The following is a 27884-nucleotide window of genomic DNA, read 5'->3' on the forward strand; positions in this document are numbered from 1 at the left end:
TCCCCAGAGACAAACCTGCCAGCAGGAAGTCACCCCATCATCCCCTTTCGCCTCGAGCTCCCGTGAACCAGCCTGACCCAGGGCGCATCTCTCCCCCACTCCACCTCCCCGAGCAGCGGGCAGGAAGGCAGGCGACCGGACCCGGGGGAGTTTCTGGGGTCTCTGAAGGGCCCGGGGCGTAGTACTCCTCCCCGCTCGGTCGGAGAAGATGAGAACTGAGGGCTCAGCTTAGTCCTCCGGAAAGTCTCGGGTGGGCCGCGCAGCTCGGCGGGAGGGCCAGGCCCAGAGCGCCCCAGAGCCACGGGACGGTCGTCCCGGCCCTGGAATGCCGGACGAGGCAGGCTGCTTCGTGTGGGGCGAGGGGGGCAGCCCTGAAGGACAAGAGAGAACCGACCCCCTTCCCAAGGTGGGGGCTGGGTGGGGCGAACCAGGTACTGGCCCCGGGTTACCGGATCGGTCAAGGCGGGGACAGCAGAGCTGGAGTCATGTGAATGGGGTCCGTCCTCGGGGACAGGAGCAGCGGGCATTCCCGCCTTCTCCCTTCCCTGCTAAGCATCGTCCTTGAGACGTCCTTGAGACATGCATCCACGGTCCATCCGTCCACCCGTCCGTCCACCCACAAACCCACCCACCGTCCGCCCATACATGGTCTGTCCAACCATCTACCCGTGCGCCCACCGGCTCACGCCGCCCTCCAGCCGTTCATCCGCGCGTTTCTGGTGTATCTTCCACGGCACACGGGGAAGGTCATCACCGAGTGCCGGGACACTCTCGGATGTGTCCTCACGGCAGCTGGCACCTTGGGGCCGGGGAGTCTGGTGTCCCGGGGCGGCCCCCACGGGACCCCGGTTGCCAGTGTGGCTGGAGCAAGTTCCCGCTTCCTGAATTTCCCTGTCCTGAGGTACAAAGCGGGCGACGTTCCGATTCCGCCGTCCCTAAGTCGGGGCCGTGCTGGCTGCGCACTCCCCGGGCCCCGTCACTGAGCTGCGGCGCGACCCCGCAGGGTGGGCCGCCTCCGGAGCCCGCCGCTGCCCGCAGGCCGCAGAGCCCAGAGGACAGCGCTGTGAGGAGCCCACCTGTGGCGGCCGGTGCCTCGGAGCCTCCCCAGGCGGGGCTGTGTGGGGACGCGGGGGCTCCGTCAGCGGTCGCTTCTCCCCTGCGTGTCTCCAAGGGCACCGTATCCCTCAGGTTACCAGATGTGCCAGGACCTCCCGAACCCATGTGGCGAGTTTGTGGGCTTGTGGAAGCGGGTCAGGGGTGAGTGGTCAGGGCCACGTTGGCCGACGCTGGTCCGAATTTCCAGAAACTTTCTGGAGGTTTTAAGGAGCTGTGACCCCCCCTTTGCCCACGTGTGCCCTCTCGTGTCAGGCCTTCTGGGCTCGGCCCCCCTCGCCCGAGCCGTAGGCGCCCTCGCCTCCTCACTCCAGGCCTGTCCTTGCCCCCCACAAGGGCTTCTTCAGACCAGGCCCGAGGGCTCCGGCCGGTTTCAGTTCCCTGCAGTTCAGTGTTGATCCGGTTCGTGTCAGTCACGGGTCCCCTCAGCCCTGGCCCTGCCGTGTCCTCGTGTCTGGCACCGTCAGACCCAGAGTCGCGCATGGCTTTGCCGGGAGGCCCGGTCCCTCCGGCCATGAGAGGCCACTGCCCCTCTGAGCGGACAGCCACAAATGTCTGGGTCCAGACTTGCTGGGGTGACGCTCCCGGCCCAGGGCCCTCGGCCGTACCCCGCGGGGCTCGTGAATGTTCCAGAGGGCCCAGATCCAGTTGGTGCGTCCAGCCGGGAAGGACGTCTGTCCCCACGTGCAGCCCCAGATGGGTTCTGGAGGAGACAACTGGGTGGCCTGGGGCTGCGGGGAGCAGGCCAGGTCCAGGCCACGTCTCACCTCGAGTGTCGTGGTCTCTTGCTGGGGCGGGGGGGCCGTGTTTGTCCCATCGTGTACCTCGGCCTGGGGGCCTGCTTAGGAGCGAGGGGCTGCCCCAGCCAGGCCGAGGGGGCCCTCCCCTGAGGATGAGCACAGGAGGCTGTCCCACTGGCTCCGAGGGCCAAGCACGTGACGGGGCCTCTGTGGGGTGACCGGGATACTTCCCTTCGTGGGCTCCGTGGGCTCCGTGGGCTCCGTGGGCTCCGTGGGGCGGCTGCAGAGTGTGGGGTGGGCCCCGGGCAGCAGCCAGGAAGTGGTGGGCCCCGTGTGAGGCTGGGTGGTTCCATCTACCACAGATCTGCCAGGCAGACGACAGGCTGACCCTGCAGGCCTGGATGGGGTTTGCTGAAGGCCACCCAGGCCGTCAGAGGAGGTCAGCACATGAAGCGCGGTCCTCAGGCGCTCGGCTCCTGGGGGTCGGGGCAACCTCTCCCCTCTCTCCCTGTGATCTCTCCTCCCCGACTGGGATGGGGGTGCCCACCGGAGGGTCATCATCAAGTCGTGGAGGACACTTTGCTTTTGACCTACAGACCCCCAGGTGATGGGGGGGTCGCCGAGCAGGCCCACCCTCAGGGCACTGACTTCAGGGTCGGGCAGTGGTTCCTTTTACGTCCCCCAAGCTCTGCCCACGCCTCCATCCAGGCCACTGGGTGTGGGTCCACCCTTGGGGCCCTCCAGAGAGGCCATGGGGCACTTCCATTGGAATCTCGGGGTCCAAGGGGTCTGACTGGATGCCTCCCAGGAGCGCTCAGATTGGGGGTGGCTCCAGGAACCGCCTTCAGCCCCCACTCACCACCCAGCTGCCACCCCCGGGTACCTCCTGAAGTGGGGTCCATACCCCTGACCTGGTCGGGAACGGTGGGTTCATGCGGGTTTGTAAGAATTAACATTTCCAAATCACCGTGGCTCCGCGTTCTGATAAGGCCCCATCTTCTGAGACACGTGGAACCGCGTCCATCTCTACCCCAGGGAGCAGCGGGACGGACGTCCCGTCGGGCACGGGCTTCCAGGAGGGTCTGCCCCCGACAGTTTGTTGGGGGCATTAGTGCAAAGGGTGCTGGACCACAGGGGAGAAGGGGCAGCTTTCCGGGTCTCACGCGTAGGGCCGGGTGCTGGGCACCTCGTGGTCCTCCCCATCCCAGCCCCGCATGGCACCGCCGTCCGCACCGAGTGTGAGTAATGGGGCTCTCGGGTCCCGGGCGATCACACTACATTTTCTGCGTTCTTCCGGAGCCCAGAGAGTTCAAGGCAAGCGGGAGACCCGGGCCCAGGCTGCTGCGCCATCCACACCACCTCCCTGCTCTCGGGGACCCTCCCCGTGGTTTGGGACACGAGCTGCCACCAGGCTCCACTGTTTGTGCCCTCGTAAGCGTGAGGTTCCTGGTATTTCCTGAGTTTACTGGGGACACCGGTTGTTAGCCTCAGAGGCTGGTTCTGTGATTGTAAAGCCCCCCACCCCGGGGAGACAGAAGAGGGAAATTAAACGTGTTCTTGCGGAAAACACCGGAGCCAAAGGCTCCGTCACCGCGCACTCAGGCGGGATAAAGAACAGGTGTTTTCTAAGGAGGTGCCCCTTCGTGTAGACTCGTAAGAACTCGTAAGAACCAACGCAGAGAGGGGCAGGGAGCCCTGCGCCCTGTGGCCCCGGGCACGGCCGCCGATACCCTGACAGGGACACAGGTTGGGGTACTGACACGGCGACCCCCCAGGTGTGGGCCTGTGTATGTAGCTCTACAAACTGGGGAGGCCTGTGCGGCCCACCCCACGGCCACGAGGCAGGGTCGCGGGGGCCCCGGACCCAGAGATGCCTCCCCACAGCCCCCGCCCATGAGCACCGGTCTCTGCCGGGCCCCGGGGCCCCCTCAGTGCGCCTGTCAGGAGTCCTCCCTCAACTTCCTCTTCCCGGAGCCGCCCTGGGCAGGGCTCTGCGGGGACGCGGGGCTCCATCGGCCCCACGGTTTCTAGGAGCTCAGAGAAGTGGCCAGAAGCCACTGGAGCCCACTTGGATGTGGCTAAGGCGCGGACGGCAGCCCCCTCCGTCGGTGCGCCTCCCCATGTCCAAGGAGCCAGCGAGCCCGGTGGGATGGGCCTGTAGAGGCTGGGCCAGTGGCTCTCTAGGCAGAGGAACCGGAGCTTGGAGGCTTGGGACCCCGGGCATAGGGGACAGGCGGCAGTGTGAAAGCACAGCCCGTGGGCTGGGCAGCCCACGTCAGGTCCAGAGGCAAAGAGGGGGCCTTCCGGAGGGCAGCGAGCCCAAGGAGAGTGACCCAAGGCCCTGGGGCAGAGCTAGTCCTAGACAGGGGGCAAGCAGGGCTCTCCATTGCCCCTCACCGGGCAGATGGGCAGTGTCACCATTCCCAAGGTGACAGTGACGTCACAGGCCGGCATCATGCCAAAACGAGGTTCTTTTGGGGCAGCACAGGGCCTGAGCACCACCGCTCTGGTCAAGGGAGGAAGGGCCAAGCGGCCCTGGTTCCTTGGCTCCCAAGCCGTGCACGGAGGCTTTTGCCTCTCAGGGGTGTCCACGCAGAGGCCAGACGGCTCCCTGACAGAGCCGCCCACCGCACTCCCCCACCAGACCTCGGCCCCGCTGACCCCCGTCCGGCGCAGTGCCTCTGCCCGAGGTTCCCGCAGGTTTCAGGGCTTCTCTTGGGGACACAGGACAGGGGGGACTGGAGCCAACCACACACAGACCCAGAGGAAGTGCCTCCGCCCCCGCCAGCCCAGGGCAGGGCTCCAGGGTCCTCCTCGTCCCACCCACCCCGTGTAAGAGCAGGAGGAGCCGCGGCTTCCGGGGCCGGTGGTCTTCACATGGCTGATCGCTGCCCACCCCCAGGTGCTGCTTCTGCTGCCAAGGCCGGGGACAGCCTGGGAGGGACTGGCCGGCTGCGTACGGTCCTGATGGGGCCGTCTCTCTCTCCAGAAACCAACAACCAGCTGCTGCTTTGATGTTTAGATGGGGAGGTGCTTCCGAGCCGGGGTTCTTCGCTACCATTCGGACAGGAGGGGGACACAGCTCCCACTGTGGGGCTGGAAGACACCAAGTCGCAAACTCTGGGTTCGGGGTGGGACCAAGGACAGGTTGGGATGGAGGGTAGGCTAGCTCCCAGCTGGTGTGGTCCAGACCCAGGGAGCGGCTGGGTTTCTTCACTTCTCTGACCCGTTTCCCGAGACAGAATGTCCGGCCCATGATCGGCTTCCGGACGGGGTTTCAGCATGACGTTCCCAGGAGCTCAGCGACCTGGTGGGGACCCTGACCTGCAGCAGGTGCCCCGTGGCCACGGCTTGGGACGGCTCCGCGGGCTAACCGGCTCCAGGCTCCCTCCCCTCGCCTCCCTGCTTTTATGATTTTTTTAGTAAGTCTCCCAAGAGAATTTTTTGGGAAGATGGACTCAGTCATGAACTCTTAGCCTGAAATTACTGCAAAACCCAAACAAAGGACTTCAGCTCTCCAACACGTAAACAACGCGACTGCACAGCATCTGTTTCCAAAGTCATAAAAGCTCCCGTTTTTGGCTCTGCACCCCGACTTCCGAGAGTGTGCCAGCGGTCCTGCGGGCCTGGGGGAGCTGGTGTCCACTTCCTGTCCACACCCACCTCGCCAGGGCACAGGGGCTCCCGGCTGGAGCTCAGCGCTTTCGGTCCCACCTCTGCAGTGGCTCGGGGGCCGTGGGAGCCGGGGACGTGTGCGGGTCCGCTGGGAAGGCTCGGGCAGCCCCGAGCAGCTCGGGGCTTTCCCCAGGCCTGGGGCTCTTGGCTGTACCTCATTTTCTCCAGTGCCTGCCGCACACTGATGAGGTCTCCGAGCCCCACCTGTGAAGGAAGAAACCCCCCCAACGGTGGGGGCCGTGAATGGAGACCTGGCTTCTCCGGGAGGCTTCGGGCAATCACTTAACCCCCGTGCCCGCCGGGGGTGGGAGGCCAGCCGTGCGCGGCCTGCCTTTAATCGGCAGGAAACACCACCTTTCTCTCCTATACTGTTTGCTCGGCCAGTAAATTAAACATGCCCTTAAAGCCTTGGTTTTCCTCCAGTAGGTGAGGAGTTTTGGGAAGTAAAATTCAAACGCGGGGGCGGGGGAAGGAGCCCGAAGAGCCCTGAGAGGAATACGCAGAGGAGGGGCCGCTCCGCATTTTCTGCCCTGGCGGACCCTCCTTGTCCTGGGAGGCCAAGGCATCCCCTGCCAGGTGCACGGGAAGGGGGGCTCCGCGCCGGATTCGGGGTGTGAGCCTCGTGCACTCACCGCTCCCAGGTCAGGAGGCGGCACGTTAACGACCCCCCAGTTGGCCTCCATGCTCCGCACAGTCGCCGGGGAGGTTCATGGGGGCCCCTGTCAAACCTCACGGGTTGGGTCTTCCTAGCAGAGGGAGCCGTAGCAGCCCTTCGGTTGCTGCGTTTTTGAAAGGGACTTGCGAGTCCACGAGAAGGGAACCGTTGGCCTCTTGAAACATAGTCACCGCTTCTGTGAAAGCGGCTGCATTCAACGAGTCTTAGCCCCGGGATTGTTTTTTGTTTGTTTGTTTGTTTGTTTGTTTTTAAGACTTTGGTATCTTTTGAAAGAAAACATTTTACTTCTTAGCGGATCTGTTTGCCACGGGCGGGGCGTGAGGACTCTGAAGTCACTTGTCCTGCGCTCGAGTGTGCCCGGTCCCAGGGGACTTCTGTTCCGCAGCTGTGCTTGGGGGGTTGGTGAGGGGCTCCAGGCAGGGAGCCTGGGACTCCCAGGGTCTCAGGCCAGCGCACAAGGGACTTGGGCAGAAAGGTCCAGGCCGGTCGGTGCGCACCCTCTGCAGACCTCCCCACATCTGTGGGGGACAATCCACGTTCCTGTGACATTCAAGTTCGGCTTTTGAACAGACCGCTCATCGCGCGGTCACCCACGTGGGCGAGCAGCACCTCCCTCTCCGTCTGGAACTTTTCCTTCCCCAAAGGAGACCCCGTGCCCGATACTCAGTCGCTCCCAGGGCCCCTGCCTCCCAGGCCCCGGCAGCCACTGCCATGAGGTCCATCTCATGCATGTGCCCTCTCTGGACACTTCCTGTGAACGGAGTGTGCCGCGTGGGCCTCCGTGCTGGGGCCCTTCATGGAACGTCATGTTTTCCAAGTGCTTCCATGCCACAGCGAGGGAAAGGGGGTGTCGGCACTCTGTCCCTTCTGTGGCGAGTAGCCATCGACCGTGTGGACAGACATGTCCGTTTATCTGTTTGCGGATGGACACGGGCTCATCGTGCGCTTGGGGCCTCCAGACATACTGCTACAGACCCTCAGCCGTCGGAGCCCTGCTCCCTCTCCCTCGGGCAGAGCTGATTTCCCGGCGAACCGGCCACTCCTCGCTGTCCCTATTCCTTCCTCGGCCCACAGCTCGCCGTCTCGGTGCCGCAGGCCTGGTGCACGTCCAGGGAGCAGCATCTCAGCACCAACTGTCTCCCAGGACAGACCCCAAAGAGAGGCCTACACCAGACGTCAGACCCAGGGACCTGCATCCCCATGAGCCCCACATTTGTGACCCCAGCTGACCTCTGCCTTGACTGGCTTTAGGTCATCAGGAGCCCAGGAACCCATCCCCAGGGCCCCTGGCCCCACCAAGACGCCCCGAGCTGCCCAGGTGTTGGAGCAGATTTCATGCGGATCCAAATTCTGAGTCCTCCCAAGAACCCGAGACAGGTCCCTGACCCCTCATGTTCAGGGCCAGACACAAACGAATGTTCTGGAAAGACGTGTTCACTAGCAGCTCTAGGTTGGGCGCCCTCGGCAGTGGCCTTCCCCACTGTTCCCGGACGCACGGAGCGTGGGCGGGTCTCGTCCTCCCGTTCCTCAGGCAGACGGGGCGGACGGGTCCTCGGGGGCTGCGTGAGGCTCGCAGAGCGGCACAACTCTGTGGGCTTTCTGAACCCGCTTCCCCAGGTCCCTGGAGCACGGAGCAAAGGGATGTCTCCTGGGTGGGGGGTGGCGGTCGGCGCCCTCAGTCCCCATCCTGCCCCGTGTCCCAGATGGTCCCTGCGGGTCACGCACGGGGGAGGGCGAGCCGCAGAGCTTGACGCTGCCTTGTCTCCTTCAGGTGACGGCGACATTGTAAATAACATGCATGAGCCCGACCCGGACCTGCTGGCCGGCGAGAGCGCGGAGTACGAGACGGAGGACAGCGTGGTGTCCCCCATCCCCATGGGGCCGCCGTCTCCCTTCCCCACCAGCGAGGACTTCACCCCCAAGGAGGGCTCACCGTACGAAGCCCCCGTCTACATTCCCGAGGACATCCCCATCCCGCCAGACGTGGAGCTCCGCGAGTCCTCCATCCCAGGGGCCGGCCTGGGGATCTGGGCCAAGAAGAGGATGGAGATCGGGGCGAGGTTTGGCCCTTACATGGGGGCACCCCGAGCCACGTGGAAGGAGGCGGACTTTGGATGGGAGGTGAGCATTCCCGTGTGAACGTGATTGATCACGGCCATTTGTCTTGTGGTCCGTCTATTTATAAAGCCGGGCTGAGCAGGGCCGCCCGAGGCAGGAGGCTCGCTCGGAGAGAGCGCTCGAATGTCACATTTCCCAGGCTTATTTGGTCCTGCAGCTTGTATGACGCGACTCGGCAGACATCGGCGGTCCTCGTGGGCGCCCGGCAGCTCCCATAGGCTCGGTCTGCTCTCCTTCCGGAAATGTGTCTTTAATGAGCTCATGTCTTGAAACACCCGTGCTCCCCGTCTGGGTCTTAGGTGCTCAGACTGTAGTCTGCAGAACCGCGCAGATTAATGGAATGTCCCCGAACCAGAGTCTCTACTCTAGGGAACGCTCCTGCAGATGGGGGGGGGCCTCGTAGAACATGCCCGGTGGCCCCTGCCCCCCCGGACCCCAGTCAGCCAGCTCTCTAAGAGGAAGCCCCTTCCCAGAAGCAGGAGAATGAGTCTCCTGCTGCCCAGGCAGGCCTCCTGTGGCTGAGAGCTCCCTGCCAGCCTGGCCTGGGGACGGCTCTGGAGCCCGTGTGCGGTCAGGAGAGGGGCCTATTAGGTGAGGGGTGCTGCCATCCCCAGAAGCATCCCTCGAGGGCTTGGGGGTCTTGCGAGCCATCGTCATGGGGACCACAGGCCCCATGAAGTGTTCTCCCCGCCAGCCCGGGCGGCTCTGCCGGCCTTGCACAGCCCGTGCTCCGTGGTGTTTCTGGCAGGTGCCCTGCCCGGGCGGAAAAGGCAGAAACCCCGATTCCTCCTGGGGGTTTCACAGCTTCCAAAAGCACTTGCCGGAGTTCGGCTCTAGGAAAGCACTAGGAAGAGTCCACGGAGGGAAGAGGGCCCGGTGTGGCGGGCGGGTGTGGCCCTGGTGGCACACAGGGTGTGGACGCCGGCGACAGGGGGCACCCGCCGAAAGTCCAGGGTTTTGAAGGTTTAAATGAGAAGTGGCTTGACCATATGGATGAAGAGATGGGACACCCCACACCCCAGGGGTGAAGGCCAGGGCGCCCCTGCTGTCTGGAGGCAGCACATAGGGGTGTGCCGCTCAAGGTCGGGCTCCCCTTCAGAGCAGACCAGCCAGGGGCGTGGGAGCAGGGTGTGGTAGGTAGCGAGGGAGTTGGAGATCCCATGTCTCTGTGGGCACGTGGCTCTTTCGCCGCTCCCGGGGTCACCCCCCAGGGTACAAGGAGACGTTTGCAGACTCGGCCTGCTCTGTCCTCCCCACCTGGCTGCTTGGGAACCGGGCTTCGGGGTTTGTTGGAGCGGCTCGGAGAGACGTGCCCGGCTTAACTGGCAGGCGGCCTGTGGAGGGCACAGGGCACCTGAACCCCGCAGGGGGCGCTCCGGGTGACCGTGAAGCCACTTCGCCCTTGTCTGCTCTGGTACACGTTTCTGTTTGCTCTTTTGCTAAAGAAACGGCCCGTATCGCTTCTGCTCGCTCCGTGCGTGGCCTGGTACCGCTGTCGTGAGGGTCTGCCTGTTGACTTCCGCTTCGTTCTCTGCGGGAGGGAGCCTTCTCCTGCTGCCCGGTCCGCAGCCGGCTTTGTTCCGTGCCTGTGCCCCGGCAGCCGCCTTTCATGCTGGCACTTAGGACTATTTGCCCACAACCCCACGTCCTCAAACAGTGTTCCTGACACACCCCGAAGCTATCTCGGCTGACCTTGTTTTCCGTGCAAGCTCGGGTGCCGGCGACCTGCCTCTGGGACCCACCTGGGGCTTTGTGGCCTTCCGTCTCGCGGGGTCCCAGCAGCCGTGTGGGTTGTCCTGGCGACCTAGGACGGATGGCGGAATTTTCGGGAACCCTCTGCCTCCCCAGATGCAGGAGAGAGGGGAGGAGGCGCGCACCCTGAAAACTCAGAGCAGACCCACTCGTGCCTGAAATAAATACGTCCAGGCGGTTTCTTCTGGATCCCTCAGACCTCAGTTTGGGTCTTTGGGGCAGGAAAACCAACTGTTTGTCCCTCATAAGGGAGCATCCTGATGGATTTCCCATGTGTCCCCATGTGACTGTGGTTTCCCGTTGTTTTGTGCCTTCCTCCGTCGGACCGGTGGCTCAGCTGCCCCTTCAGTAAGGCTCTGTCCTTGCCTTTGCAAACAGGGTCTGAGCCTGGGGCGGGGAATCCTGGGTCTTTCTGTGACTCTAGACAGGAAAGAGGCCTCCGGGGAGCCTCGAGTCATGAATGCTAACAAGGCGCTCGGACTGCGGCAGACGCCGGGGCTGCCGTCCCGTGGAGATGCCCCCTTGGGCTCATGGTGCACTCGCAAGGCACTGGGAGGTGGAGAACCTTGGTGCTGAAGCGTCGCATCAGCAGGGGACGGGCCCCGGACCGTCGGAGGCGGGGCCCAGGGTCAGCGCAGGAGCACACGTCATCTTGGGACCCACCGCGCGTCGGATGTCTAACTGGTCACACTCACACTGCTAATTAAGTATAAATCAGGGCTATTTGATTTCACCGCAGTTGACAGAGTATTCATTTGCTGAGAAAGATTGATGGTGATGACACTTAACAAGGATGGCAGAGGAGACCGCGGAGAGCCGGGGACGGTCTGCACCCCGAGGGCGGGCGGCGGCGGGGCCGTGGCCGGGTGTGCGGCGGGGAGGGCTGGGTCTGGGGCGCAGCGTGGGAGGGAGAAGCCAGACGCTGGCTTAAAATCAAAGTCTAATGGACTATTCTCACCGTCACTGGGGGACACCCTGGACACAATTTTCTTTCTACCCTGGGAGCAAAATTCTTGTTCTGGACCCGTCCGGAAAACTGTCCAGTTTTCTCTTCTCGTTTCGTAGTGTCGTTTGCTCGTCGTGTGTCTTTCCCACCGTCCGCACGCGGCTTCTCCCTCCCACGTGTGCGTCAGACAGCGTGTGACTCTGAACCTCCCTTCTCCTCCGGGCTTCGCGGCATGCCAGGAGGTGACTCCCACATCGAGCGGGTCCCCTGCGCCCCAGACTGGCCAGCCCTGCAGCCGGTGGGGGAGAGTGGGCTGTGAGCCACGGCCCCCCAGGACCCATCTCAGAGCGTGGCGGTCTGAGCCCCGCCTGGGGAGGTACCCGAGCTCCCGGCCTCTCTCTGCTCAGATGCAGCTGCTGGCTGACGCGGCCACTGCTCGCTCTACCCAGAATAAATCACCCCGTGATTGCGTTTGATTGCCTCAGGGTCTGAAAAAACAATGATTTTGATCATTTGTTGAGTAAATCATGACATTTTTCATCGTGCTGCTTATTTTGCTAATTAAGAGCGGGCTCCTCCGTCACGCCACCAGACCGGGCTCTGTGCCGCGGCAGGTGGGCAACATCGTGCGGGACCCGGCGGGGAGGAGCCTTTTCGCGCCAACAGTGCCCGCACTCCGTGTGCCTCCTCCTCAAGGGTGCGTCTGCCCCGGAGAGACGGCTGAGGGCAGCTTCTCCGGCGCCCAGAGCGTGGCCTGGCCTGGACCGGGTCTTCTGATATCGGCTGCTGAGTGAATGGTCTGCCCCTGTTTGAGAGGCTCACGTGAATCGATGGGGTTTCATTTATCTGCAGAGTTCACTCAAGTAGATGACCTCATTCCTTGGCTTTCATGTCTGAATAATAATGTGTGTGTTCGTTTGTTCAATCAACAAACGGGCTGTTTCTGGGCCAGGCCATAGAGGAAGGTCTGGGGTCACAGGCGGGATCAGCCCCAAAGCCTCAGGCTGCCGTGAATGCTGCTGTTCCATCTCAGAGCGAGACCCTTCCTCCAAGAACCCCCAGGCCCCGCGGACGAAGGGCTGCCAGGACACCTAGAGATGCCAGGCTACCTATGGCCCAGCTCTGCACTCTTGGATGCTGAGAAACTTCTGTACATTTAAGGGTATGTTATGGTCTAGAACACGCACCCTTGGAGACAGGACTGGGGCTCCGAGGAAGCTGCCTCTCTGTCCATCCATGCTTGTCCACCGACATGCATTTTAGAAAAGCAACGCTTTCTTTTTCGAGGTAGCCGCTGAGCATCCTTCAGATGAGAAGTTTGGAGGCTGACTGTGGTTCAGGGTGCAGGCTGGCGATGAAGCCCGGTGCGCCGGGCTGTCCTCGGTGGTGACCGTCCAGCCTCTCACATCGCCAGGATGGAGTCTCTCCAAGGCGCTAGGGGCACACACTAGAGCAGAGAACTAGTTTCTCCCAGGACTCGGGAAGCTCCCCCGGCCACCCAGGCTGGGGGCCAGGAGTCCTGGGGTACCCGACCTCCACGCCCTGGCTTCTCACTCATCCAGCCAGGCATGCTGGGATGTCACACAGACCCTCCAGGGCTACAGCCATGTGGCCCCGACCTGTGGCCTCCTCTTCCTCCTCTGATCCAGGGTCTCAGCGGGAACCTCTCTTCCTTCTCCTTCCCCGGCACCCCTTCGTCTCAGACACCTTCGCCTCACCGCTGCACGCTCAGCTACCAACGCAGACCTGCGTCCGCGTGGTCACGTGTGGGTGTGCATGTGTACCCCCACTGCATATGCACACACACACAGACACACACGCACAGACACATGCACATAGACGCGCGTATGCGGCTGCAGACACACACGCACACACGTGTACGTATGCACACACATGCATACTTGCACACGCACACGAGTGCCTGAGCATGTGCACCTTCAGACAGACACACATGCACACAGACACACACGCGCACAGACACACATGTACACACGCACGCACACACATCCACACCCACATGCGCACGCACACACACCTTTGGATTTTGCTGAAAACCCTGGACTGGGCTTCCGGCCTCCGCGGGCAGGAGGTATGTGGTCCACCCCGCCTGGAGCTGGCGGCTCTGGCAGACAGAGGGTCTCCAGAAACCGCCTCCCCGTCGCCCAGCGTGCTCAGTCTGTGGGGGTCCGGAAAGGTGTGGGACGTGACACTGAGCACGGGCCGTTGAGGGCGCGTAGTTACTGAGTGGACGCCGCCCGCTGCTGCCCCGAGATAGGCTCTCCTTCGGGGCCACCCCCACCCACCAGGGGAGGCATCCAGGCTCCCTGCGGCCCACACGGGCCCCCGTGCCTGAACCTCCGCTGAGCGGCTCTCGTGCTGTGCTGGGATGGCTTGCAGACCGTCCCACTGCGTGTTTCTCTTGTCATCCCGGCCGTGGGGTAAGAGCCATGGCCGCGTGGGCCCCGGAAGGGGGGTGGCTGCCCACATGGTGCGGGCTCTGCTCTGTGGCTTCCTGCCGCTCTGACAGCTCACGGGTTAAGTATTTGATCCTGGTATTCTCGGCCCCGAGTCTTGGCCGTCCTTTCTCTCAGCGCACTGGGGACCGCTGGGCACAGCACCCCGCCCCCGGTCCCAGGAGTGTCAGAAACTCCCTGCTGTGCTGTCCTCTGTCGGGCACCGACTCACCCCTGCTGCTTTCTACTCGGCGTCTGGGCGGCCTGGAGTTTTATTTTGGGCAGGGTTACATGCGGGGTGACGTTCCCCCTGATGACTTTCTGAATGTGCTTAGGAGACACACCGTATGCCCTGGAAGTCATAAGCCTGTGGCTCCGTCGACGCTCGCAAACAGCACCCAGACAGCCATGCCTTCGGGGCACGTCCCTGGGCCAATGGGTGTCTGGATCCGAGGGACCCCACCCCGTGGGAACGGGGCTGGCCTTGGTGTGCGCCCAGAACCCCACTCACGGACTCCCTGCTCTCTGGGAGCCGCTCAGCCCACACCCCCTGCCGTCACCCGAGCACCGTAACATCGGGTCCAGACGTTTCCAGCCCAAGAATGCCATGGGATCCTGCACTATCTTAGGCCCAGCTCCGCGGCGCGGGTATAGAAGGAATCTCGGAAGAAAGGGGAGAGAGTGACTCAGAATACCTCCCTGATAGCGCTCTCCTTACTTCCTTAAGGGGTAATAACTCAGCCGCAGGACCCGCAGAGGGTACTTTCTTTAAATAGAGCATTCTGATTCACAAGCGAAAAAGGAAATAAATATTTTCTTTTCATATTTGAGAGACGTCCCGAATACCAACTTCTTAAATGGTATTTTACCCTGTGCATCTCTCTCGCTCACACACAGCGACAACCAGCCCCATCCCTGCTCTGGACAGGCCCGCTTGGGAGGCAGCGCCGTGGAAAAGCCTGATGCGCCGTCGGAAGACGGTGCGGGGGACAGGCCAGCTTCCCCTCTGCTCTGCTCAGCAGCCCGTTCCCAGGGGGCCCTGGCTCAGCCCTTTCCCGCCGGCTCGGAAGGCCCCGACCGGGGAGCTGAGCGTGGTCACCCCCTCCTGTCTGTCTCTCCTCCAGGAAAATAGGGGACGGTACGTGGAGAGAAGGTGACAAAGCCCCCGGTGCCTCTGTGCTGGGCAGGACGGGGAGGCCAGCCCAGGCTTACCGCGCAGGGGCGGCTCACAGTCCCTGGCGCCCGCGCTGTGCCCACGCGGTCCACGCATCCGTCCTCATTCTGCTGCTCGTAAAGGGATCCCATGTCCCAGCTCCGTGGGCGGCCGGGGGCCCGGCGCGGTGTTAGCCGGCCCCCTCAGGGCCCTGCTGCCGACGACGGGGCATTCTCCAGAGCCCAGAGGGAACCTTGGAGTCAGGATTCGGCCGTGGCCCCCGAGCGCCCGGGGCCCGGCTGGGGCTGAGGCATGTCCGGGCCAGAGCTGCAAGGCAGGGCCTGCCCGGCCGGTCGGCCTCTGGGGCACAGCCTGGACCTCTCTGCACACCAGGCCTCGTTTAGAAGAGGCCAGAGAGGGGCACAAGCTTCGCCTGCTCACCTCGGGCTTGGGTCCCAAAGTGTTGGGCTGAACAGCCTCCAGAGCTTTCAAAATGCAGATTTGGGGTGAATCTGCTAGCATTCTGGTGGGAGTCCCCAGGAGCGCGCCCCTAACTACCTATGGGGTCGTTAACCTAACCTAACCTAACCCTAACCATGGCAGCCCAGACACTCAGGCAAGTCCCTTCTGGACCCGAGTCCTGGGGCAAGGGGGGCTTACCTTGAATTTCCTGCCCCCGCCTCCAGGTGCCTCCCTCTCCTCACCCCCAGGACCCCAGTCAGACACTTTCCTGCAGGCCTGAGGCCAGCGGGGCACCGAAGCTGTCTGAATCACAGAGCTTGTCAGGCCCGAGTGGGGGTGGGGTAACCAAGGGGGCAGGGGACAGACAGGGGACCTGGCCAGCCCAGCGTCACCAGCATGAGCAAGGGGCTCCCGGGGACTCTCACACCTGCATGTGGGCCCCTCCTGTGGCCGTGACCCCTCCCGTGGCTGCAGTAGTCACCGCTCCATGTGTGGAAAGCACGGAGGACAACACTGTGCTTGCTCTCACGGTATGGACGGGAGCCGGGAGCCCGAAGCCCTGGCAGGGCAGGTCACACAGGGTCACACAGTAGCGGGGCACGGGGGTCAGCAGTCAGACTCAGGACCCTGCCGAGTGCCCCCGCAGATCACGTAGCCAGCTCCTCCCAGGAGCGGGGGCTCAGCCAAGTCCTCCCTGTGCCCCTGGCCCGCGTGGACACTCCATGCCCAGCGGGTGGCGGCCTGGCCACGGCTCCCCCATCCAAGGGGGATGTGCAGTGAGGTTGAGTTCCTTCGCCTGCCCCCCCATGGCAGAACTCAGGCCCGCAGGTGGTGCTGGTGGTCCCCTGTGGGCTGACCCCTGGGTAGGAGGCCGTGGTGGAGATGCACCTGCCAGGGAGCCACCGGCAGCAGTGATATGTAGACAGTAGACAGTCCCCAGCAGCAGGGCCCCAGGGAGCAGTGTGCACAGCCACCGGACGGGGGGCTCCCTGGAAACCCCAGCGTGGCCTTGGCTGTCCGGGGTCCAGCCCCTCGGGGGGCCTCCCTCCCTCTGGGTCGGACGACAGTCCCAGGCGCCGCAGGCCATAAAAGGTCTCCCTGGGTCATGGGACCAGGGCGTGAACCTCCCAGCCAGGCCTGGCCTCTGCTTATCAGAGCTTCTCTCCAGTTGAGAATTTCTGTGACCGGTCACCCCTGGGTTAGGAATGTGTTCTCAGCACGTCACTGGCCACCTCGGCCTCAGCCCAAACCGCGGGCAGCACAGAGGCTCACACCACCGAGGGACCCCGTAGGCACCCGCTCTGCTCCGCTCGGGCTGGCGCAGGGCGGCGCGGGCGTCATCCGTCCCTCCAGGTGCCGCGCATGACGACACGGCTGTGTTCGCCTAGTCAAGGGTCCGGTCAGCCCAGGATGGGCTCTCGGCTGGGGGGGCGGTCAGTGTGGGCGCAGCTTGGTGGGGGCGGGCGTCAGATCTGCAAGCCACGGGGCCGTGCTGCACGCGGTGCCCACCGGGCCTTTCACACCCTGCAGAACACGGCGAATAAAACAGCCTAAAAGGGATTTTTAACGTGGGTCCTCAGGATTCACGCCGGTGTTTCTGGGGGCGTCTCCTCCTCCAGAAGAAAGGTGTGGAGAGTCGGGTGTCCAGGGGTGTCCTCCGGGTTGCCAGGGCCCCGACAGCCACCACGCGTGTCACCATGTCCCAGGGAAGCGCTCCAGCGGCCGTGCCCTGGCGCCTTTGCAGTCCGGCCCGCGTGTCCTCCCTCTGCGGGAGCCACCTGGGTCTGGCTCACGGACGGCGCGTCCCCCGTCTGGGCCGATGCCCAGTTTAATTGCACACGCCATCTCTGCTCGGTCGTGTTCCAGATACCACATCACTCCTTGCCCATTTAGATCTTTCTACGGCCCCGGGCTTATCAGCACCGTCATTTCACGAGGAGCTAAGATTTCTGCCGTTTAGCCCCGCGGCATTGTCTGTCCCTGCAGCAGCCGAGATAAACCCTCACCCAGAACAAAGTCGCTGTGACCTTTTACAAGTAGGAGCGGTCTTGTTTCCCTCCAGACTAATTCATCAGCCTGCCTTTCAGCCAGGCCCTCGGCGGAGGCCCCGGAGGCGGCTGCCAGGAGGGGGACGGGGGTGGGGGGGTGGGGGAGGATGCCTGGCGGTCCTCATCTTCTGAGGGCACCTTCGGGTCCGGGCCAAAGCAGGAAATGGCCGTGGGGAGCGCAGGGACTGGCCTGGGAGACGCGGCCAGGTGTTTGCGGAAGAGGGTGGGGCCCATGGGTGGCTCCGCCGCCTCCCCTGACCACTCTGGGCCAGAGGGGACCCGGACTGCAAGCAGCAGTAAAGGCGTGGACGGCTTCCGGGCCCAGCACCCCCAGGATTAGCCCCTGAGGTCCAGGAGGCCTGCAACTGCTCCGTCCTGCCTCCTGTCGGGCCAGGCGGACAGCACGCGCAGACAGCGCTTTGAGCTGTGTGCTTCCCCTTTCTAGAAGGTTCTGGCTGCTCCGGCCCCTGCTACTTGGTTCCCACAAAAGCACCCCACCAGATGAGCTTGTAAGAAGCCTCGTGTGTGTAAAGAACCCCAGAGGGCGCTCCCCGGCCTGGCTGGGCGTTTCGCTTGGTCCCGTGAGCAGGCCAAGCCCCGGAGCTCCAGAGGTGGCATGCCCGGCTCACGCCTGGGAGAGAGGCCAGAGGTCACACCCTTGGGGACCCCGACTGCTGCCCAGGCTGCCCCCCCATACAGTCCTGGGGAGCCCTGGGTGACCCCTTCTCCAATCTGAGCTTTCCGAGGTAGCTCGGGCCCCCCGGCGGGCTCAGGGCTGCGGCCCCACCGTCTGTCCGCCTCTTTTTCTGTCCCCGGGGAAGCTGCAAGTCTCCGGCCTCCGTCTCTGGGGCGCCCGCAGTAGGCGGTGATGTCAGACTGCCCGCCGAGCTGACGAGAGGCCTCTGTCTTCGTCCTTCCAGCAGGGAGAGCTCGCGGTGGCGACGGCCCAGGCTTCCAGGGACCCTCTGTCGCGCAGCCGCACAACCGACGTCCCTGGTGAGGGCTGGCTTCAGGGAAGGGGAGCCTCGGTCAGCTCTTTACGGCACCGAGGTCTGGCCTGTGGTGGGACACAGCTATGGATGTGGCCCTTTAGACTCAAGGACAGTATGAGACCTCAGAACTGAAGCAGGAGCTTAGGGCTCCTAAACATGCAGGGGAGCTGAGGGGCCGTGCGTTGGCCCTGCCAGCCTGGTCAGGAGGTCCGGGCGGGAAATCCTGCAGGACCCGCTGAACCTCCGTTTCTCTGACTATCCTCCCAGGAAGGGCTACCACCACGCGTGGCACCGACCTCAAGCCCCGTGCCAGGAGACCTGTGCGGGGAGAGACAGCGGCGTCGGGGAGAGAAGCGTGGGGTCGGGCCTGCAAGAAGATGCAGGGTCACATCCCAGCCTGGGTGACGACCCCTGGGAAGGCAGCCGCCCTCGGTGACTCGTGTCCCTCTGTGGAGGGGGGCCCTGGGGCGCTGTGCCCTCACGCGGGCCGGAGGGGGTGGAAGAGAGATGTGTTCTGCACTTGACAACGGCATCCGGCTCCATTGTCATCATCACTGGAGCTGTCCCGTGGAAGGAGGCATGGTTTCCCTCGTCTGCGCGGTCGCCACTGTTGTGGGGTACGGGGTGACTGTCACCGAGCCGACCCAGAAGGCCATCCAGGGACAGTGACGTGCCGCTCGGCAGCCAAGGGGGCATCTCTGGTCTGTGCAGACCAACCTCCGCCGGTCTAGGCACCAGCCTGCCCATGGCCCCAAGGGCATCTCCTGCTCTCCCAGGAGTCATGTGGCCCGTGGGACAGTCCCCAACGAGGTCCGCACTCCACCGCTCAGGCCCAGGGCATCCACACCAACTGTGGCAGCGTGGGCTGGCTGGCCATGGGGCACAGAGGCTCTGGGTGCCTTGCAAGACCCGAGGGTAGTGGTCTCTGCTCTTATCCCTCCAGCCCCGTCACAGGCCCCAGGCCCCTCGCGTCGGCCAAATGTGTGTCACTCCAGGAGCCCTCCGGCCAGGCCACCAGCTGAAGCCCAGAGCCATCGCCGGCTGCAGGAGCGAGGCGCACAGAGCCATCGCCGGCTGCAGGAGCGAGGCGTGCACAGCCATCGCCCGGCTGCAGGAGCGAGGCGCGCACAGCCTCAGAAAGGAACCGAGAACTCCCGGCCCCTTAGGGTCCATCTGTCCGGACTGACCCCCTGCCTGTCTGTCTTGGATTGTCTTGTCTTTGTTGACTCCTACTCGGGACTGAACATACACGAAGGACTGGGATCCCCGAAGCAGGAGGCCCTTCAGACCCCGTGGCCTCCGTGGCACCGGGCTCTGGCTCCCCAACCCGAGGCGGCAGCTCTGCGTCCTCGCTTCTCACGGGCACCCCCAGGCCCTCCAGCTTCCTTGCTCGGGCGGCCCCTGTTCATAAACGCAGACGCCACACGTCCAGCCGTGCCGGGTGCCCTCCAGGGCTGAGGTCGGGGAGGACAGCGCTTCCCTGTGGCTGCCACCCTGCCCAGCAGGCGAGGGACCAACCTACTTTGTGCCTCATCAGCATCAGAGAGTTTGTGGGGTTTTCCGAGACGGCGTGGGAGAGAGAGGCCGGTGGCTGGGACTCTGATTGCTGCCGAGACCCGAGCTGTTCCCCATTCGGCTTAGTCCCCCGCGTGTAAAGCAAGAGGCTGAACACCAGTCACCCCGAAAGCGTCCACGGCCCGTCATCTGAATGGGCCGACCTTTTGGAGGCGAGGCAGGGACGGAAGATCTGGGGAGAGTTTTCTCTGACGGACGGAGGCCACGCGGGTGTGCACTGCTGAACTCGGGGCTGTGGTCTCTCTCCGTGCACGCATCCTGTCCCAGATGGGCCAACTGACCCCGAGGTTCCCATGAGCCTCCTCCGGCCTCCCTGGAGCCGAGCGCCTGGCTGCTTCCTGCGTTTCTCCGGACCTCTGTGTAGAAGGACACCTGCCGCGGACCCTCAGACGGTTCCAAGCCCCCGGCCCGGCGCCGGACCGAGTCCGTGAAAATGACTTCGCTGCCCAAACGGTCTTGGTGAGCCTCCCTACCGCGGTGCTTTCTGAACGGAACACCTGAGGGGAAAGGAGCCTGTGATGGAAGGTTCTGGAACACGGTACAGCGGACAGACAGCGAGGAGAGTGGCTCCTGCCCCCAGTGAGGGGTCTGCCCTGTTCCCGGGCCCTTCTCTGTGGGACCTGCCCCACACCCCCCAGAGCGCGGTGGCTGCCTAGGACCTCTTGGTGTGTAGAGTCACCGCCGCACGATCTCCGGCTTCATTCGTGCGTGCCATCGGGGGTGTGCACGGTGTCCCTTCTCTGGGGGCGCCTGTCACGTTGGACTCGGACCCACCCCACCCCCGTGGGACCTCATCTCCACTCGTTACTTCTGCAATGAACCTGTTTCCACATCAGGCCGTGTTCTGAGGTCCTGGGGTTAGGATTGGGACGTGTGAATTTGGGGGGACAGAATTCACCCCGTACAGACCCCTAGGATATTGAACACCAGGGCCGGGTCATTTCCAGGTAGCACGGGGACGCGAGGTGGTGCTGGGGGCCCCACCCATAAATGTCGTGCCTGGGGCCCCCGGCGGGGGTTGGGGGGGACCGTGCCTGACGGGCCATCACAGACCGTGGTGCCCAGAGACCCAGGACGGGTTTGGGGAATCAGCACAGATCAGGACGGTAAAGTGCTTTTTAAGGACTCACGTTTGTAGCCAATCTCCACATTCTCCCTGTGGGGGTAGCAGGGGGGACCTACGTGGGCACCTGCAGACACACCCCCACACCGGTCTGCACGCGCACGCCCCCACCGGCCGGCAGTGCTCCCTGCGGGCTCTGGAACATCTTCCTCAAGCCGGAAAAGCCAATTTTCGGGACAAAGTGATGGGACGTCAGCACCTGAGAGGGACGCGCTTGTCCGGACGAGAGCCACGCGAGACCCCACCCTGGAAACTGACCGTGAGGAGACAGACCCCCCCCCCCAGGGCCAGCCGGCGAGGTCACCTGGATCCCCCGGCACCCCCCGTCCCGGGGACTCTCTGGGCTGCTCCCGAACCGGTGCCAGGCGAGGCTGGGGGCCAAGGCACAGCTGTTTGTGTCGTGTCTCAGGTCTCCCGCGAAGGCCGCGCAGGCCCCGGGAGGGGGTGCACACCAGCCTCCGAGAGGCCGTGCGGGCGCGTGTCTTCGCTCTGCCCGACCCCAGGTCCGCTGACCCAGGCACCGGGGGCGTGCGGCCCCGAAGGCCCTCGGGAGTCCCGTTCAATGAGAAATGGTTAAAAGTGGGCGGGTGGCAGGAAAGCCGTGGAGACGGACAGAGGCCCAGCGGTTGGCTAATTGGAGAGCGGGACCGGCGCGGGGGGAAGGCCGCGCACACGGACAATGTCCTCCCGAGCTGGGGGCTGGGAAGGCCCGGCGGGATTGTTATCGAATTAGTTGAAGTCAGAGCCCCCCTGAATGAGGCAAAGCAGGAAAGGGGAAATGAAGCGCCCGGTAGAATGCGGCCTAAATGAGGGGCCCCATTCACTGCCCCTGAAAAGGCTCTGGCTTCTTTTCTTGGGGAAAGGGGCGGCGAGCTCACTTTTGTCTGGCTGGGGGCAGGGGCCGCTCCTGGAGGATATACTTACCTACAGCCAGTGACAGGCCGCGCGCGGGAAAGGGGCACTGAGAGTAATCCCCAGCGCCCGCGGAGGCGTGACGGCGGACACAATGCAGGCCCCATCGGGGACCTTCCGACGAGCTCCCGCCTCGCCTCCTCTCCCGCACGTGTCCCGGGAGGCCGGGTGGCAGCGTCCGCGGAGCCCGTTGGCCGAGGCCACGGACCCCCGCCCTCCGTCCGCACCCGGCATGCAGGTTCACGGCGCGCTCACGTGGCGGGTTTGTGTCTCGCGAGCTGACTCACACGGATGCTTCGGGACGTCGTCCCCCAACGCACGGGCAGAGTGGGGGTGGGGTGCGCAGGCCCCGCACTCGCGGGATTCCTGACAAAGTGCTCTGCTCGGTAAATATTTGTTGAATTCGCACATTAATTAATTTTCCACGTGAGATTTTCCTAATCCATTTTTAAAGAAAGTAAGGATTAAGCACGAGGCTGGCCACGAGGCTGGCCTGGGGCTCGGGGGTGCGGGCGCGCCCTCCAGACACTGATTTGCTGCCAGAAGCCCCCACGGCGGGGGTCGGCGCCTCTTGGCTCACCCGTGCCTCTGACCGCGTGCGGCGTGTGCCGGCCTGAATCGTGGGCATGTCTGCACCCCTGCCGCCGTCTCATGCGAATCTGGACGTCACGGCGATCCAGAGGCCCCACTCCAGAGCAGCCATGACCCCTCCGAACCCCAGCGGGTCCCGCTCGCCCTGACCAGTGGTTTCCTTGTTGGTTCATCAGAGCCGTGGACCCGTCGACCTCTGCACGCCGTTCCCCTTTGCCAGCGGCCCCAAGGGGCACCCTTGTCCTGTTTTGCTTAGCAAGGCCCTTGTCCGGGGCCACAGACCTGGTTTGGGCGGCAGAACTTCTCGGGCCCTGCTGACCCACCCAGACCTAGGCCCAGTCTTCCCTCTCCTGCCAGCGACTCCATAGGACAGTTGTGAGCCTGTCCGGGGGCTGGTGTCAAAGCCTCTGAGGGCTTTACTGGCGCTGTGGCTCCGCTTCTGAGACTCACCGGGGAGCCTGGCTTTGCCCGTGCCTGGGCCTCATGTCCCCCTTACCCACACGGGCCAGGGCCCAGGCGGGAGCACAGCCTGCATAGCGGCAACTCCTCGGTCTTAGAGAGATGTCCAGGAGCTGAGAGTCACTGTCCGAACTCAGAGCCCTTCGTGAACTCCTCAGCAGCGTGGGACGGCCCCGCTCCCAGGGTCTTTGATGGTGTCTGATTTTCCCGGAGAGGTTTATTCAGGTGTTGGAGGGAGAGGAGTGCTGTGTGTGCCCCAGGCTGGGGGGGGCATGGGTCCACGTCTTTGGGGTTGATCAAATCCACGTTGATTTGCAACAAGGAGTCCCTTTCGAGCACCTGGGGGTCCCTGGGATGGCGTGGCAGATGGTGGGGGCTTCAGGAGCCCGTGGGGGGCGGATGTTTTTTGAAATGGCAGGAGAATGTTCTCCTCTTTCTGCAGACCACATCTCTCTCCTGAGCAGCAGTGAAGGAATCGAATCACTCCCAGGGAACTGAAGTGATGGGCATCAGGGGCGAGGTCCTGGGCTGGTCAGAGGGGCGTGCCTTGGCGAAGGTCTCTGGGGACTGCCACCCGTGAGGGAGTCCGAGACACACACCGGTCTCTCATGCACACCCTGGTCACGGGGAAGAGGAAGAAGGCGGCAGAGGAAAGGACCCTGCCAGAGACCAGAGCCGGACCTCGCAGGACAGTCCTGGAGTGGGGGCTGCCAGGCAGGCGGACATGTCCCCAAGGGAGCAGCTTGCCCTCTGGGCATCCTCTGTCTCCAAACGAACACCCAAGGAAGAGTTCTAGCTTAGCACTGTTTCTCCCTTTTCTGTGATTTGGAGAGAAATTCACAAGGTCATTTAACTCCACGTCTCGTGGCGCCCCAGGCTGCGGGCTCCCCAGCCGTGTGGTCGACCGGGCCCCTTCCTAACAGCAGACTTTACGGCCTCAGAACCCCTCCACGTGTGGCGAAGATGCGTGAGGTCCGGCTTCCCGGGGAGACCAGCATGTGGGTTTCGAAGCTGCCGGTGCATCTGGGACGTGGAGTCGCTGGTGCAGGAGATGGCTTTGCTTTAAGGGATATTTTGAAGTCGTGCTTGTGGGCGGCAGCAGCTAAACTCCCTTTGCCTGGTTTTGCGGCCCCAAGACCCACTGCGACCGCCCAGATTCGGATTGCAGCTCTGCAGCCTGTCACAGTGGTGGCCCTCCCCGTGGGGCCTCCGTGCACCCGCCTGTGAAGTGGTCCCAGGCTCCCCAGCCGTGGAGACAGTGGGGACAGCCCAGTGTATTCTACGTTCAGACCGCGGGTCCCTGGGTAGCCTGAGAACGTGCCGGGCCTGTGAGGGGAGCTCGGGGTGGTTCTAGGGGGAATGACAGGAGGGCAGGTGGGGTGTCCCGTATAGTGGCGTCTCACACTCTGTTCAAAGCTGGTTCCTCCCGCTGCCTCTGCCAGCGCCCAGGCCCGGGCATCTCGGCTCCGGCGCTCAGCACCCTGCGTGCCAGCAGCCCCCCTGCCCCACAAAGTCCTAACGACCAAACTCTGCAGACATTCCAGATGTCCTCTGGGCAGCAGACCCGCCCTCCGCCAACACCCGGGGAAGCTAGGGAGGCGTCCATCCTGGCCTTTTCCAGCTTCCTCCCTTGGAGCAGCTTCTGCTCTGCTCTGCAGGGGCCTTTGCTGTCGGCCAGAACTGGGTACCCACAGGGCACCCACAGGCACCCATGCACCGAGGGGTCAGCAGAGCCCAGTTCTCCCCTGACTGTGTCCTGTGCCCGGCTCGTGGCTGCTCTGCTGCCCGTGCCGCTTGCTACCGCTAGGCTTGGCACCAGGCCGCCCGTCTCTGCACACGGCCTCTGGCCCGGGCACCGCTTGCTCCTTTTCAAGGGATGTGACCTAGTCCCTGAGTGGGGCTCCCCCAGGCCTAGAGAAGCTGGGTTCTTCCTCCTCGTGCCTCCAGTTGCCATGCGGGTGTGTACGAGACCCAGGGGGCCAGAGATAGCAGACGGACATCCTGTGCAGCCCTGAGCAGGGACGAGCCCGCCACCCGGCCTCTGGATGGCAGCAGCCGGCAGGCCCTCGTGATGAGCCGGGGGGCGCCATGAGGCCAGCGGAGCCGAGGGCTAGGTCGCAGTGGGCACGACAGGCCAGGGTCAGCCGAGCCCCCTGTGGCTCCCCGCCGGCCCCCGCACAGAGGCGGCAAGTCTCAGTGAGCAGAGGGGAGATGGGACACTGCTCACCTGACGTCCTGGTTCCTGGTATTCGTCGGCTATTTAACGCGAAGGTCATCATCTCCGCGGCTGGTGTGGAAATGTATTCCAGCCACCGTCTGCCCGGGTTGCGGGGGGCGGGGGGGCCGTGGCAGTGGATGGGCCTGTCCGGGAGCTCACGCCGACGAGGCCGTCTTGCCAATTCTCGATAAACTCGGAAGGGAGCCCTCTGTGCCATGCCTGCGAGTGGGGTAGGCGATGCCAGGCAGCCTTTGAATGTCTTTGTCAGAAATATGGGAAAATTCTGGTTCCAGTGAGAAGAAAAATTCATCATCGATCCCCTGAAGTTTCCCGCCTGAGCAGGAAGCCACAAGATAAGGACGTGAAATCAGCCTCACACTGGAACTTCCCAAACACGGTCACGCTTGAAACTCAGGGGAGTCCAGAAAATGTCCCGAGTTAGGGAGCAGAGGATGCCCGCTCTGCAGGCGCCCTGGCCCCAAGAGGGCCATCCCGAGCTCTGCGCCTGCCCTGACGTGACCTCAGACCGACTGGAGCCGCCGGGCCCGTTTCCTGCCAAGGTGCGTGAAGGTCACCGGTGCGCACGTGCTCCCCTTAGGACGGCCCGAGCTGGGGGCCCCCGCTCACCTCCTGCCCTCTCTGGGGGGAGCAATGCAGGTGCACGTGGGGAGGCATCCAAGCAGAATGTCGTGGAACCCCAAGGTGGGGGCCTTTGGAGACACCTAGTACAGCCGTGGCCCTGCTCTGGGGTGTTGTCCTGGCGACGGGTGCCTGAGCTTCAGCAGCAGAGCGTCACCGCCCAGGGGCCTCCCTGAGTTCTGGGCTGTGTCTTGCGGCCTCCTGGCACGGCTGCCAACGACTGTCTCCAGAACTTTCCAAGCCAGCGGAATGAGAGCACCTGCCGAGGCTGACATTCTGGAACACTCCGTGAACGGCCGCACTCTGGCCTCCACAGTTGAAGGGGGGCTTTCCGGAAGGCTCACTCCCATCTCTTCTCAGGTACGTCCGTACACGGGATCCTCTCCACGTGGAAGTCCCCGCGGTACCTTCTAGAGACCCTCTAAGAAGACACGTGACCCCGTGGGCCATGTCTCAGCTGCAGAAAACCAGTGACTGTCTGTCCTGGTTTTGAGAAATAGCCCAGGTACGAGGTCTAAACTGCGGACAAACCGAAGAGATCGCCTGCGCTCGAAATCTCTCTGTGGGAAAGAGTTTCCCAGAGGCTGGACACGCTCCCACAGTGACACTTCACCATCGTGCGGTCGTGGGGCGTCCGGCCCTTGGTGAGGCCGCACTGGCTTCCGGGCGGCTCCTCGAGGCCTCGGCGTCCTCCGCGCGGTCCATGCAGGCCGGAGCTGTCGTGGCGAGGCCTGTTCTTCCAGCGACGGACGCGGGAAGACCGATGCGTCCCGCAGTCTCTGGAAGGGCCCCGGGCGGGCTCGCGGTCACGGCGGCGGAGGGGACTCTGAGCCGCGCCCATGAACCTCCCGCTCCAGCTCCGGCTCCCACGGCTCAGGCCACATGCCCGGGGCCCACGGAGCACTTTCCGGAACATCCTCTCCAGAGCGGGACCCGTGGTCTACAGTGAAGGGGTCAGACTTGAAGACAGCTAGCGGCTGCTGCGCGCGGCCGGGGCGGCGCATTCTTGACCCGGCTGCGTGTGTACTTGCGGCCAGTGGGGCCGCCTCCTCCCGCTCCGCGGCTGTGGCACTCTGCGCGGTCTCCGGGGAGCCCCGTGAGGCCACCGGCCGCGGCCTCCGATGTTGGGTCCCAGAGAGCAGCAGACGTGCAGGAAACAACCTGGGGCTCATCTGGGGCGCACGGCCCAGGGGAGCGCGTGCGTGTGTGCGCGCACGTCTGGCGCCGGGGCCGTGTGTGCACACGGCGCGCTGCCGCCGGGAGAGCCTCACGGCCGCGGGCAGCAGGACGGACATGAAAGCGGTGACAATGAATGGCTTCCTACCTTGCTCTGATCACGGCCGCACTCTTTACATTGATCAGTCCTCACGCGGCCTTTGCACGCCAGTTTGGGAGTGACAGTAACGAGCCTCCCGAGGGCCCCGCTAATTTGCTCTCCATTCACCCTCCCGTGAAAACCCGTCAGAGCCGCGCGGGCCTGCGCAGCGCCCGGCCTCATTCAATGGGGGCGCGATTTGGTGGGAAAGGGGCCAGTTTCCACAATGCCCAAAAGAGCAAATTGGCGGAAGCTTTGTTCCTCCTTTTTCCCTTCCCCTTTTATGTGGTCCTGCACTAGTTAAGCTCCTCATTTGTCCCCGCCAGGGGCTCAGGGCTCAGGTCACCCTCAAGGCTGCCTTTCAGGTGATCTCGGTGCTCCTTGGGCCGGCTGGGGGAGGGGGCGCAGGGCGGCCCGAGGCGGGGGCCCCATGGGCACTCGCGGCGTCCCGCGCCTGCCTGGGGGCACCAGAGGCGGCCTGAGGCTCATCCCTGCGTCCGCCCCGGGGCTCGGGCCTTGCGGAGGTCCCAGCTGGAGATCCCCGTGCTTCCGGGGTCTTGAAGGCGGCCGCGTCCGCCCCAGCCTGTCCCCTGCTTCCGCACCTCGCTGCTGCCTTACTGGCCACGATATATGGGCGCCACAAATTAAAATTAACGAGGCAGTGTCCCTTTGGCTCCCACCCAACATTTGCTGGCTGTGTTCCCCCCACCCACCCCCCGCAATCTGGCCTCTCCCGGAGCCCAATATCAGAGGAGCTCGGGTTTTGAGTCCCCCGCCTGGTAGGGCCTGTCCCTCCTCGTCCTCATTCCTGAGTCGAGGGTCCTCATTTTCCCCTATTTCGCTTCTTGGGGAGCCCCCACCCCAAGGCCTATTTTAAAAGCCCCCCTCCCATCGGGGCCGGTGCAGGGAGCGTCCCGGCAACAG

General features: G+C 63.9%; 1 protein-coding gene across 2 annotated transcripts in view; it reads left to right on the forward strand.

Moving 5' to 3' along the window:
- The window catches only part of PRDM16 (PR/SET domain 16), a 299031-nt gene that overhangs the window by 89342 nt on the left and 181805 nt on the right, over positions 1-27884 (forward strand). For both annotated transcript variants that reach the window (XM_045063582.1, XM_045063581.1), the window contains exon 2: positions 7976-8325. In XM_045063582.1, the coding sequence (XP_044919517.1) occupies positions 7976-8325 (350 nt within the window). The remainder of the gene's footprint in view (positions 1-7975; positions 8326-27884) is intronic.

This window comes from Mustela putorius, unplaced genomic scaffold (genome assembly GCF_011764305.1).
Source record: "Mustela putorius furo isolate JIRA1106 unplaced genomic scaffold, ASM1176430v1.1 tig00003853_pilon_pilon_pilon, whole genome shotgun sequence".
Classification (NCBI taxonomy): Eukaryota; Metazoa; Chordata; class Mammalia; order Carnivora; family Mustelidae; genus Mustela; species Mustela putorius.